Raw genomic sequence first — 12664 nt, 5'->3', positions numbered from 1 at the left:
TTCATCTGAATGATCTCTTGACATCATAGCCTCTTTACCTGATCACATCAACTTGATGACACAGCCGGCCATGGAACAACACAGATACTCGGAGTTCAGACACTACGGCTACCATGGCCAGAAGCCGGTAAGTCTTCCTTCGCAGCATCATTTGACACCAACACCATGATGATTAAAACACATTGAACATTGAGAGCTCTGGGTAATTCCAACCCATATGATTGACACTTCTACTCGTTTCTCTGACACAGTCAATTACACTTCCTCTTCATTGTTCTTGACCTTCCTGGCTTTGGTACAGAGCTAATTTGCAACATGCCAGGCACCCAAACATCCCAACCTCCCATCCACATCATCATACCAAAAAGGTGAGCAGCGAATGCGTTGGCTTCTTTCTCGTTGTGATCATTTCACAGTGACCATGATGATAAAAACTTTGTCAACTCACCCCCAGCATTGGTGTGGAGAAGATGGACTCCCAAAATATGTAGTTTTCATCTGACTGAACGCCTTTCTCTTTTCCTCACCTAGCTATTCTTGACGGAGATCTTGCTAACCTGTGTTTCTTGGACAGATGAACATCCTCATGACATCAAGTTCTCTCAGCAGTCTCTCCCACCAGTCTCTCCCACCAGTCTCTCCCACCAGTCTCTCCCACCAGTCTCTCCCACCAGTCTCTCCCACCAGTCTCTCTCACCGAGTAAGTGTCATGCCCCTGGCACTCCTTCCGGCACACTCCCAACCCCGGCTTGTGTGATGACCAAACAGGGTTGTACTGAACATACCACCCATTCTCGGTGGTAACAACATGATTACATGGACTTGATCTGACAGAGATATCTCTTCCCGTCTTTTATGACGTTTGACTTTGACGATCCTGCTGACATCTGGTGTTTTGACAGACCAACCCCTTTTGATCTCGCGCTCCCTCAACAAGTAAGTGTCATGACACTACCAAGACCACTGCCAAGCACATATCCAACCCCGGCTCCTATGATGACACGAATCGCTCTCTGAGCATCACGCCCGTTGCTGGTGGGCATGCCATGATTACCGTTCGCAGTAGATCTGACAGAGCCATCTTCACCCGCCTCTTTTCATTCTTGGCTTTGGAGCCTTGCTAACTTTTGGTGTTTCAGCACTGACTACCTACCTTGGTCATTGGTGCCTCAGTAGATTGAAGTGAGTTCAGCAGCAAGGCAAGTATCTTCTCCCGGCCCCTCCCAACCCCAAGAGAGCCATGCTAACAACTTGGTGGATCTTGAGCAGCATACATAGACGAGCCCCAGGCAAGAAACCGACCGAGTAAGTCCTTACTTCTCTCCTTCACTCACCAAGGCTCTCATGATGAGAAAATCAAGACTGAACAACCACCCTTCATTGGCGTGCACATGATGTTCATTTATAAGCACAGTTTATCTTGACTGACCTGTCTCTCCTGATTGCACACCCAGCACAATTTGAGAAGATTACTTTACTAACCCCTGGTGTCTGTTGCCAAAGCAGATGAAGCCGAGATCGATGCCCACGTGTCTATCTACGAGACAGAACTCCCTTCAAATGTGAGAACACCACCCCCTTCCCTTACCGCCATGCCTCCGACATTCATGATGACACACTCATATACGTGTACTCATTCCATTTGAGCATCACACCACACAGAGGTGATCATGAAACAACACTTGTCGCTCTGAGGGAGCCCTCTTTTCTGGCTGCACCTTCAAGCTGGTTTGCTTGACGGCTTTGTTAACCTTTCGGGTCTCTGACAGATCCCGACGAGCTTCCCACACGCTAGAAACACCACAAGCAGGTAGGACACCCCCCGATCTCAACACCCTCCATCCTTCGGGTTCCATGATGGTACTTCTCAAGAGATTAAGGTCACGCCAACCTGGCGTACCGATGATGCTTTTGCATCGGTGTTCTGATGTTGCTTACCTTCACTTCCCCTATCCAGTTCTTGGGTGGTTTGAGTTGTTTTGCTGACTTGAGCTCCTTGCATCTGCAGAGTTTCCTTGACTTCCGGGTTAACAGCCTCCCATTCCGCGTCTTCCTTTCACATTCCCTCCTGAAGACAACCCACTCGGCATGGGGACCAGCAACACAACACCCTTCCAGGCAAGAGCTTTTTCTCGTTTGGTCTTTGCGCTTATTGTTTCACGGCTATGTTATTGATTATAAAAGAAACTGCACCGAGCTTGCTTTCCGGAAGAACCATGCCAAATTTGTGAGAAGACATGGTTCACATGTTGCAAAGTAAACCGAAGAGAAAATATCAAGATGGCTGTGGGGCTTACCCTGATCCACGTCTGCTTTCTTTGAGCTTTTCTTCAATTGCATGAAGCTGACATCTCGTCTTTATTGTGCAGGTATCTTGACGATCGAACCCAAGGAAAAACGAACGGGCAAGCGGAGGAGGGAGTGGCAGACCAACAGAACAAGGCATTGGACATACGTCAGGGTTGTGGCGGTGGGATTTGATGGTAGATTGTGGATTGGATATGGCCAGGCCAGATGTCAGAGATGGAAGGGCGGACAGGGGCTTCATGGCAGCAGATTACCCGTGGCCAGAAAGGAACTATTGATGTGATGAGTAGAAGAAGACAGCAACTCTGTTCCCCGGCTCGTGTCTCTGGACAACATGATGCCGATGGTGGAGATTGAAGGTGGCGATACCAAACAAACAAATAAACAAGCTCACTGAGCGTTGAACATGATATTGCTGCAATTGGGATCCAAGCGGAAACGTCAACAAACGGGAGATGTCAGGACGTCAACGCCCAGGCGGCTGCCAAGCGCTGAGAGCGCGGGGCCGGCTCGGCGCCAAGATGCGCAGAAAACTGCAAGCCATAGAAAAGCAAAAGCAAGATTTGAGAGGAGAATGTCATGTCGATGACAACCTAGTTTTCATCAAGTTCAAGACAGCTTGGTGAGCGGAAGAACACCCCAGAGGGTTATCCGAACGGCCTCTGTGCCTCTGAAGGCCCCACGAAGAATCAATCTCCTCAGATCGTCCCATTCGTTTGCATATAGATTTTCATGCAGCTGTGCCTCTCGATCGAACCAACGCGCCATCGGCCTTCTGCTCCCCTTTTTCCTGCGGTGGCATGGCACATGGCATGGAGCCGGAGATGAGCTGCCAACCGAAGGCGTTGCAAAAGGCCAGAGCGGAGCACCATGCCCAGGATGTTGCCCAGACCGCCAAGCAGGAGCCAAGATGAAGGCGAAAGTCTTGTTTCACCAACCAAGCATTTTCCAAGACCTCTCAAGCATTTCCAAGAAAAGCCCTCGACGATCTCGCCAGATGCTGCAAACAAGGGGTTTTTCGCGAAACCTCTGACGACGCTCTTGTGAATATCGCTCTCCAGCCATTGCTTGCCACGCGGAACACCCGGCACAGGGAACACGAGCTGCGCGCCTGCAAAAGGAGAACCCTGCCGTTAGATAGCAGTCACAGCGCAAGCTGATGAAACGAAATTATGATGGAACCATTGGGTTTGGTAGCTGTGTACTTGTCGGGATTATGCATTGACTGGTCTGTCTCCAAGTACCCCGATATCCCACCCTCCATCTTCGCCGTGTACCCGAACACAGCCCGGCCGCGAGCTATTATCGGTCGCTGTCAGTGCCAGTGGAGTTGGGATGGGGCCAAATTGACATGATTGGACCCAGTGCCTTGCTCCCGCCCGCCGCTGCTGCCCATTTTTGATACTGTCCTGCCCTCGACTCGTCCTCCGTGTTGCCGTCAATCTTTCTCTCTCTTTCCTTCCTCCAGTCAACTTCTGGCACATTTCTTACCATCGTTTCAGTTGCAAATTGTTTAATATCGCAGAGGGAACTGCATTCTTGTTGCTTGTTTCAGTGCCATTCGTTACGGGGCCCCCCTCTGCTTCATTCTGACTTTCGTTGAACACAACATCTTCTTCACTTTTCCGGATTTTTCTTTGCCAGCAGAGACAGCGTGCGCCAAGTGAATCAATCCGTCTCAGACGTCATTCCAACCGCCCCGACAACTACATCCACATCAAAACAGACAATCCATCAACAGGCTCACACTGCGCGCTTGTCGCAACCACAACCAGAACATCACCACAATGCGATTCTCCAAAACATCTCTCGTTTCCGCCTCCCTACTACTAGGGCAGGCGGCCGCTGAACTTCCTCCCATTGTCATGAAGGTGTGTAGTCGCGACAGTCTGCACCTCACCTTTGCGCCGCCTCCAATGGCTCTTCTCACTGACCATTTCCTCCATAGGGGTCCAAATTCTTCTACGAAAATGGCACCCAATTCTTCATGAAGGGTGTTGCTTACCAGCAAGACAGCGCCGCCTCCGGCCAGTCCACCGGCAGCTCCAAGTACAGCGACCCTCTTGCCGATCCCACCAGCTGTAGACGCGACGTCCCCCTTCTCAAGCAACTCCGTACCAACACCATCCGTACCTATGCCATTGACCCAACCAAGAACCACGACGAGTGCATGAAGCTTCTCGACGACGCCGGCATCTATGTCATCAGCGATCTTAGCGAGCCAAGCTTGTCGGTCAACCGCGACGACCCCAAGTGGGACGTCGAGTTGCTCAAGCGATACACTGATGTCGTCGACGCCCTGAGCGGGTACAGCAACGTGATCGGCTTCTTCGCTGGTAACGAGGTCACCAACAATGCCACCAATACTGATGCTTCTGCCTACGTCAAGGCCGCTGTCCGCGACACCAAGAACCACATCAAGGCCACCACCAAGCGCTGGTTGGGCGTTGGCTATGCTGCCAACGATGACGCCGATATCCGTGAAAACATTGCCAAGTACTTCAACTGCGGCAACCAGAGCGAGGCCATCGATTACTGGGGATACAACATCTACTCGTGGTGCGGCGAGAGCTCTTTCACGGATTCGGGCTATGATAAGCAGGTCGAGTTCTTCAAGGGGTACTCGGTGCCTGTCTTCTTTGCCGAATATGGCTGCAACATTCCCCACGGTGCTGAGGGTCGTATCTGGGAGGAGACTACTGCCCTCTACTCTGATAAAATGACTGGCGTTATTAGCGGCGGCATTGTTTACATGTACCACCAGGAGGAGAATGACTACGGTATTTCTGCGCACCCCTTATTTGTGACATGCCTGTGCTAATTTTTCATTTAGGTCTGGTCCAAATCAAGGGCAGCACCGCCTCCAAGTTGAAGGACTTTGACACTCTCTCGACCGCCATGGCGTCCGTTCGCCCTTCGCCCACCCAGATGGACGCCTACAATCCCACCAACTCCCCCGCCGCCTGCCCCACGGTCAACTCCAAGTGGGTCGTCAGCGGCGACCGCTTGCCCCCTACCCCCAACAACGACCTTTGCGAGTGCATGTACAAGTCCTTGACCTGCGTTCCTTCAGACAACCTCAAGACCACCGACTTTGGCAAGATCTTCAACTATGTCTGCGACCAGACTCCCGAGGCGTGCGACGGCATCAACGGCAATGTCACCTCGGGCGTGTACGGACCCTTCTCCATGTGCGGAGATAAGCAGAAGTTGGGGTATATTCTCAACGAGTACTACAACTCCCAGAACCAGGCCAGCGGCGCTTGCGAGTTCAAGGGGCAGGCCACCATCCAGGCGGCCGAGGCTGATGACCGGTGCAAGGCTAGCCTAGCTGAGGCCAGTGAGGCTGCTAGCAACACCCAGGGTGGGTCAGAGACGAGCAAGAATATTGCCGTGCCTATCCCCATGAAGCACCTGTTTACGATTGGTGACTTGGCTGTCGGGGCGTATGTGGTTGTTGCTATGGGCGTTGGTGCTGGTATGGTGCTTTTGTAAGGAAGAGGATAGAGGTGAGAGGAAAAGAGTGAGGATATGAAAGGGATCTCTTTTGTCTTTTGTGAGGGAGGATTGTTGGTGGTGGGATTGGGTGTGGTGGTGTCATTGTAGGACGGGTCCTATGAAAGACCAAAAATAGGGCGTTGTTGTCATTTTGCTGTTGAGCGCTCAGGGAAAGGGATGGATTTTACAGGGACAAAAGGGAGGGAAGATTGGGGCTTTTGTGTGTGTGTGTGTGGTTAGTGTTATTACCTTTCGGGTGTGTATTGTTGACATGTAATTGAGCGAATTCTTTCTTCGGATGTTGGTCAGGTAGGATATGTTTGTGGTTTGTGAATAGACAAGAAAGACGGTGATTGCAACATGGTTGTCTGGTCTGGTCATGGGAGTGATTTTGTTCAGGACTCTTTTTGAGTCAGTCAAGGAACACTGCTACAAGTCAAACAACACCAAGCCTGATGGAATACAAGGGTGTGGGGGTTCTCTCCGTTCATCCCCTGTCAAGACATCCCTTATACCAACCACGCCCATCATCCAAAGTCGGCAGGCCCTAACTAAACCCCAATTTTGACCACCACCACCTACTTTGTATCAGCAAGCACAATGTCAGAGAAACTCGATTCCACCACCACCAACTCCGAAAGCAGGTAGAGGATCGTGGACGCGCTCGCGAAACTTACGGCGGCGAGGGAGGCTGAGTGGGAGAGAAAGTAGAAGGAGTCGGAGAGGACCAGAAGAACGGGGGGGGGGGTTCTACGGGGGATAATTGGAGAGGGGAGACAGATGGGGGCGGTTCAGATGGGAAAGGAGGTTCAGATGGGACAGCTACTGGGGATGGGGGTGTTTCACGAGGAAGGGGGGATGAGAAGGAGGGCGGTTGATGAGGGTGGGTGGTGATGGGAGCTTTAAAATATGGGAGGTTGAGGGGGGTTTTGGATATCGAGAGGGTGAAGGGGGAGGAGGGGAATAAGCGGTGGCTGAGGACATGATACGATTAGTTGACGCCAAAGACATTGTGTCGTCCAAAAGCCACACCCTTCCCGATTATCTGGCACTAAGTCATTGCTGGGGTCGGACAACAACCCAGCAGGCTAAAGCAACGTTGAAAAATGTGAAAGGATGGCGTCAGGGCTTTTCCCTCGGAAGGCTTCCAAGGACATTCAGAGATGCAGTCATGATAACTCGCCGTCTTGGAGTAGGCTACCTCTGGATCGATAGTCTTTGCATCATACAGGATGACAAGAGCGACTGGGAACGTGGATCTAGCAAGATGGCAAGCATATACCAGAACTCCTTCCTCACATTGGCGGCTACTGGGTCTGCTGATGGTGACTGCGGCTGTTTCGCAGGCTTTCATGAGATTCCTTACCACTGGTCCGGCCGAACTGTCAAGGATGAAAAGCTATGGGCGCCGGTGAGTGTCGAGATTGCCGGATTTCGTTGTTGGTTTGCCCTGACCCCACCAGATGACATTCGCGGCATCTCGCCATACGGCATCTCAAGCTCTGACCAAACTCTGACAGGATACCCATTGCTTACGCGGGCGTGGGCGTTCCAGGAGCGGTTGGTAAGCCCTCGTGTACTTCACTTCGGCAAAACTCAGATGGCATGGGAGTGTCGGCGCGCATTCTGGACAGAAGTCTTCATCTTTGAAGATGACCCCAAAAACAAGATAATGGCTTGCCAGCATACCTGGCGGCGCCGGTCGAGGTCCAGGAAAATCCTCTTCCAGGTTTCAACCAGCGTCAGAGGACAATACCAAAAGACTATCCATTTGAGACGATGGGCAAGCGGTTCATATCTCTCATGACGAGAACGTACACGTCAAAAGGCCCAACTACCAGCGTTAGTAGCCTCAGAGATCTGGCAAAACCCGACGATCACCCCGACACCATTCACGAGGCCTGGAGGATGATATTCGAGTTCTTCAATCGTCTGGCAATGACGTACGAGATGGACCGACTTCCCGCCCTTTCTGGGATTGCATCCGCAGGATCGACGTCTATGATGTCGACGGAAAGCTCCACAAACACGTATCGCGGGGGAATTTGGTCCTCCCATATCCCAGAAGCCTTGTATTGGGTTGGCACTTCTCATCTTGCGCCACGGCCTGCACTGTACCGTGCCCCCAGCTTCAGCTGGGCATCTATCGAGGGGCCCATTACATTCCGAGATCCTTTGAAGGTCAGGCGCTTCCTTGGCAGCCACCTAGGTTACCTAGGAAGGACGTCCTGTGAGCTGCTAGAATGCTCCTCGGTACCTGAAGGAGTAGACCCATATGGGAGAGTTACCGGTGGACATATTAAACTGCGCTCATGGACTAGTCCAGGTCGACTGTCGGAGCAGACAGACGGTCGGTGGTTGATAGAGCACGTGGCCACTTCAAAACGGCAGAAGTTCTGGCCTGGCATTCCGCTGGCCGTAGCGCCGATGAAAGACGGTGATGAGGTGCGCCTGAGTTTGCTCGAGCGTACCAAGTTGCATGCTGGACCGCTCTATGATATACCTGTAACCACTCTGAACCCCAAAAATTTTCTGATCATTGCTCTTATATTGAGACCAAGGCGCCTGACGACGCATTCGGCGTGGCAGTGGGTTGGCTTGATATACCCAGCGGATGACATGGCGGCATACATTGATCGCCGGGAAAACGGAGGAGCTGACATTGGTTCAGACAGCAGTATGTTTGATGGGCCTGCCTGATGGTTCACAGAGAAGGAGGACCTAACAATTGTCTAAGGTGGATTGAACAAACGGCAAAGTCTTGGAATCCATGTTGAGTACTTTGATCTGCGAATGACGAAGATCTCGATCAAGATTCTCTTTTTAGACCACCATGACGCGTTGCTTCACTGTTGGTATCTAATCATTTGTGAAACCCGCAAACATGACCAACGCACTGTTTAGTAGTGCCAGAACAGGTCTTCCAGAACCATTCCAGTCCAACAATGTGAAAGACATTTCTCACCTGGTTCCCCGTGTGAGCGTGTCCCTGGGAAAGCGGGCATGGACCAGATCTCCCACCAAGTTCCCCATACCGGAATTCCAAGGCCCGATACAGCTCTCTTAAGTTGGCGTCCCAAGACATATCCCATCAACCACAGTCAATGGTCCATGATTTTGTCGCTCAGCGGTATATTCCACCAAAGGGTATCATCAATGTTTCGTCCCCCAATCGTCCCGTTTCAGCCCACTCATGAGATATCCATCTCAACCTCCTCCTTCTCACCACCCTCAGCCTTTTTCTCAACCACAACCGCATCTATATTCCAGTCAGCAAACCCTCTCCCTGTACCCCCCCAATATCTCCAGGTCACATACCCTTCATCTCCACCTCCCCCTCCCTCTCCATCTTCCTCTTAAGCGCATACCCCATCTTCTTCTCCAACTTCCTCTGCTTCTTGGCGCTCACTGGCTTTCTCGGACCGCTCGTAGGCATCAATCCCGGGCGGGCGCCAAATCTGTTTGCGTCGGTCTTCTCGATTTTGGACAGGCGGCCAGCGGCGGAGGACTTTTGTGCCTCTTTCCGGGCTTTGGCGGCCTTGGCGGCGAGCCTGTTCTTGGAGGGCTTGTTGGGGTTTTTGACGGAGGGCATGGTTGCTGTTGGGAGGGTTGAATGGGATTTGTGAGGGTGGAGGGTGAAGGTGGCCGTCAAGGTTGCGATGGGAATAATTTTTGGTGGACCCTTGGAGAGAGATGGGGCTTATCTTATCGCTCATGCAGGGATCAAACAAAGTGTGGAGGGTCAGGTGGGTCGGGGTCAGGTGGCTTGGTGAGGGTTAGTTGAACTGCATTGATGGAAAGGTTGAGATGAACGAGAGATAATTATCGTATTATTTGTGCCTGATAGCTCCTTTCACTCATCATAAATAACCCAGCATCCTACAACAGTCTGCGGAATATCCCCCCTCTCAACCCACAGTTTGACACTAGATAAGAATAGAAACAGCCGTCAACCCCGGATCCAACACCATATACGGAATACTCCCCTTATCCATTCCCGTGCTGTTGTGAAAGAAGACCCTCTGCAGTCCCTGCAAGTCTTCATACAGCTTCTGGCTCGCCTCCTTAACTTTCAGCTCATTCGCCCCCTTTTTGTACCGGTACACATTCCACTGGCTGGCCGCATAATTGAGCAAGCTCCTCTCATCATCCACCTTAAAGCTCAACAGCCAAGGCAGTTGTGCGGCCAGAAGCCACTGCCGTTGTCTGTTGATAGGAAGTGAAGCCACCAAGTCCGACTCGTTGAACTGGCGGAGCTGCCCAATTGTGGTCGGGGGCTCCTTACACAAGCATGGGGGCTTGGAGACAACAAAGACCTGGTAGAAGTTCTGCAGGTAGTTGACAGCGCTGTGGTAAGGGGAGGCGATATGAATGCACATGGTGACAGCGTCGACAAGGGCATCGAGCGTCTTGAGCTCCGGGAAAGAGGGCATGAAGCCGGCTGTTTTGACTTCTTTAACAAAGTCCTGGATGTACTTGTCATTTGCGATGGTCTCATCCGTGGGGAACGAGATTCTGAGCATGGAGTTGACGTAGTTTCTCAGAACGTGCCAGAGAGCAAGCATGTTCTTGGCATAGGGGTAGTTTTTGTAGCGAGTGTGGTTGAGTCCCTCCTGTGTGTTGGGAAAGCCACGCCGGTTGAGATCGTTGGGAACATAGCTGCCAACGAAATCGTATGTGTCGTAGGCGTCGCGGATGAAACTGTAGGCTTGGTCTGGAGTCACGCCGACGATGTCCGCTACTACCTGGGGTACAAGACTGGCACGAGCAGCAGCATTGAGGGAGAGGGTCTTGTACCAGTGAGGCAATAACAAACGGTACAGGGGATGATCCATCGGAATGGTTCGGTTGATGGCGACGATGATCGACTCTTCAACAAGATGAGACAACGTAAGATGCACGGCAAGCTCATGGCGCATCCAGTCGGTAACCTGAGAGGCTGTTTTGGCGTATCGCCATGGCCAATCCTCCTTCTCACCGGCGGTTGAGTCGTATGGTGTCATGCGTTTGTTGAAGATGGTGGTGGACTTTTCCATCGAACCCTTGTGGTCAAGGCAGATGGCGATGGGGTGCAGCTTGCCGTCATCATGAAGTTGGAACAGGGTCACTGCCCCGACACACCAGTTGTCATCGCTTCCAGGCTGTTTATGATGGAGCACCTGTTCTGGATTTGAGATGCCAAAAGCCTTGCGAAAGTAACTGCCGTCCTGCACGAATAGGGAAGACTTGTCCACCTTGGCGAAGAAGTCTAGCCATTTGTTGTACCCACCATCCTTGGCCGCCTTGGTGAAGTCGGCAATCCATGCTGGCGAGGCTTTGGTAATGGTGGTAGGGTTGACTCCAGTGAACTGCTGATCAGCAAACCGACGATCGCTGTACCAGTCGTCTAAAAGACCGATATTTCCGCCGTTGCTGATGTCAGTGCCGAATTTGCGGTGGTATTTGTTGTAGTCAACAACGTCCTGGATTTTGATCCCCTTCTCAGGATCGCCTCCAAAGGCTGCTGCCCTGGCCTTCTCAAGCAGCCACTCTTTCGTCTTGCCAACCAGACCATCCTCTGTTGGTGTGATCTTCTTGAGAATGACTTGAGTCTCAATGAGCCCAATCGCGTTGAAGATACCAAAAGGTGTGTAACTGTGCTCCGGAGGGATCGTCTGAAGGTGGGGAGGATACTGCGCAGGCGTTCCATCCGCATTCTTGGGGTACGCCGAGTAGTTGTAGAGCTTCTTCTGCTCCTCGAGGGGGATATACCGAGGCAGTGTTGGCTCAATGCCTAGAACATCGAACAGCGCAGAAAATCTAGGACATGGTGTGAGTATCTGTCGGACATTCTCGTTTGAGGAGAGACTCACGTTTGTTCGATTTTGGCGTATGCTTGGGTTAGAGCAATCTGAGTCCCCATGTAAGTGCCCTCTACGATGTCGCCTTCGGGCTCCTTGGCGTGGGAGGGATCCTTAGGGTCGACAGTTGAGTAAAGCTTCAACTTCAGGAGTTCATTGTCAAAAACACCTGGGTCAAATGACAACAACGAGGCATCCTTGACAGACTTTGGTGCTAACTGCTTCAGATATTCTCTCTCTGAGAGGTGTTTGAGAATCGATTGCTGGGTCGGGACGATGGCCTTGATCTCAGCTGGTGGTGTGGGGAGAGCCGGGTCCAGTTGCTGTTGCCAAAAGCTCTCGAGCAAGGCAAAAAGCCTGTTCACTAAGGGGATGCTTTCTGCCAAGTTTCGTGACATGTTGACTGGTAGTTGAGTAGAGGGTGAAGAGATATGATGGACCGGCCAGCCATGGTGACGGCGCAGTATTTATGGAACGAAGAAACATGCCTACTAGAGACTCTAGCTTTGTCTCAGCTAACCATCCTCAACATGCCCAGACCGTACTGTGCAGTCAGCACCAGGGCTGCCGCTGTCTTGGACACAGCCCAGACGTGCCAGGCCAATGAGGCTGGGTCCGGGTTGTCCACATTCTGCAGGGACTCGGGGTGCAGACGTATTTTCAGCCACTCATAATGAGACTGGGGAGCTGCAGAAAAGTGTTCGGTAAATGAGCTTGCCCTATTCAGAGCATGCCCGAGTGTTGAGGTTACATCGGCTGGCGATAAGGCTGAGCAGTATCGCAACCACCGAGTATTATGTATCATCCTGTAAGACAGAGTAGGATCAGGGTAAGATCACAGCTGCATTACTTCCGGATTTTGTGTCATTGTGCTCTCTGGCATCGGTTCGATATTTCCTTAGTACTCTATAACTCTCCTCCAGATCAGATTCGGGAGTCGGCTTCGGGATATGTCTTGGCTGGGCCGTGTAAAGAAGGTGATGAGTGGCTTTTGCGGCACATTCCTTCCAACCCTCCAC

At 51.8% G+C, this 12664-nt stretch overlaps 3 protein-coding genes across 3 annotated transcripts; 1 reads left to right on the top strand and 2 right to left on the bottom strand.

Annotated features, from left to right (window-relative positions):
• Nucleotides 1-3016: 3016 nt before the first annotated feature.
• Nucleotides 3017-6787, top strand: QC762_204390 (uncharacterized protein). The gene is made up of 3 exons (XM_062887331.1): nucleotides 3017-4178; nucleotides 4256-5087; nucleotides 5141-6787. The coding sequence occupies exons 1-3, from the start codon at nucleotides 4095-4097 to the stop codon at nucleotides 5800-5802; spliced, it is 1578 nt and encodes a 525-aa protein (XP_062747141.1). The 5' UTR covers nucleotides 3017-4094; the 3' UTR covers nucleotides 5803-6787.
• A 1707-nt stretch (nucleotides 6788-8494) lies between these two features.
• Nucleotides 8495-9397, bottom strand: QC762_204375 (uncharacterized protein; the record flags this gene model as incomplete). Its single annotated transcript, XM_062887330.1, has 2 exons — nucleotides 8495-9064; nucleotides 9124-9397. 2 exons carry the CDS (start codon nucleotides 9395-9397, stop codon nucleotides 8997-8999), a joined length of 342 nt encoding a protein of 113 aa, XP_062747140.1. The 3' UTR covers nucleotides 8495-8996.
• Nucleotides 9398-9731: 334 nt separating this feature from the next.
• QC762_204370 (uncharacterized protein) lies at nucleotides 9732-12043 on the bottom strand (the record flags this gene model as incomplete). Its single annotated transcript, XM_062887329.1, has 2 exons — nucleotides 9732-11604; nucleotides 11658-12043. The coding sequence occupies 2 exons, from the start codon at nucleotides 12041-12043 to the stop codon at nucleotides 9732-9734; spliced, it is 2259 nt and encodes a 752-aa protein (XP_062747139.1).
• Nucleotides 12044-12664: the final 621 nt, after the last annotated feature.

Source organism: Podospora pseudocomata (genome assembly GCF_035222375.1).
Source record: "Podospora pseudocomata strain CBS 415.72m chromosome 2 map unlocalized CBS415.72m_2, whole genome shotgun sequence".
Taxonomy (NCBI): Eukaryota; Fungi; Ascomycota; class Sordariomycetes; order Sordariales; family Podosporaceae; genus Podospora; species Podospora pseudocomata.
This window is presented reverse-complemented; position numbering and strand designations above follow the sequence as displayed.

Bases quoted from the DNA above. Each gene is read 5' to 3' on its own strand.
- QC762_204390 (XM_062887331.1), top strand. From the start codon at position 4,095: ATGCGATTCTCCAAAACATCTCTCGTTTCCGCCTCCCTACTACTAGGG. The intron at 4,179-4,255 runs GTGTGTAGTCGC...TTTCCTCCATAG, and splicing joins TTCCTCCCATTGTCATGAAG to GGGTCCAAATTCTTCTACGA. The intron at 5,088-5,140 runs GTATTTCTGCGC...TTTTTCATTTAG, and splicing joins CCAGGAGGAGAATGACTACG to GTCTGGTCCAAATCAAGGGC.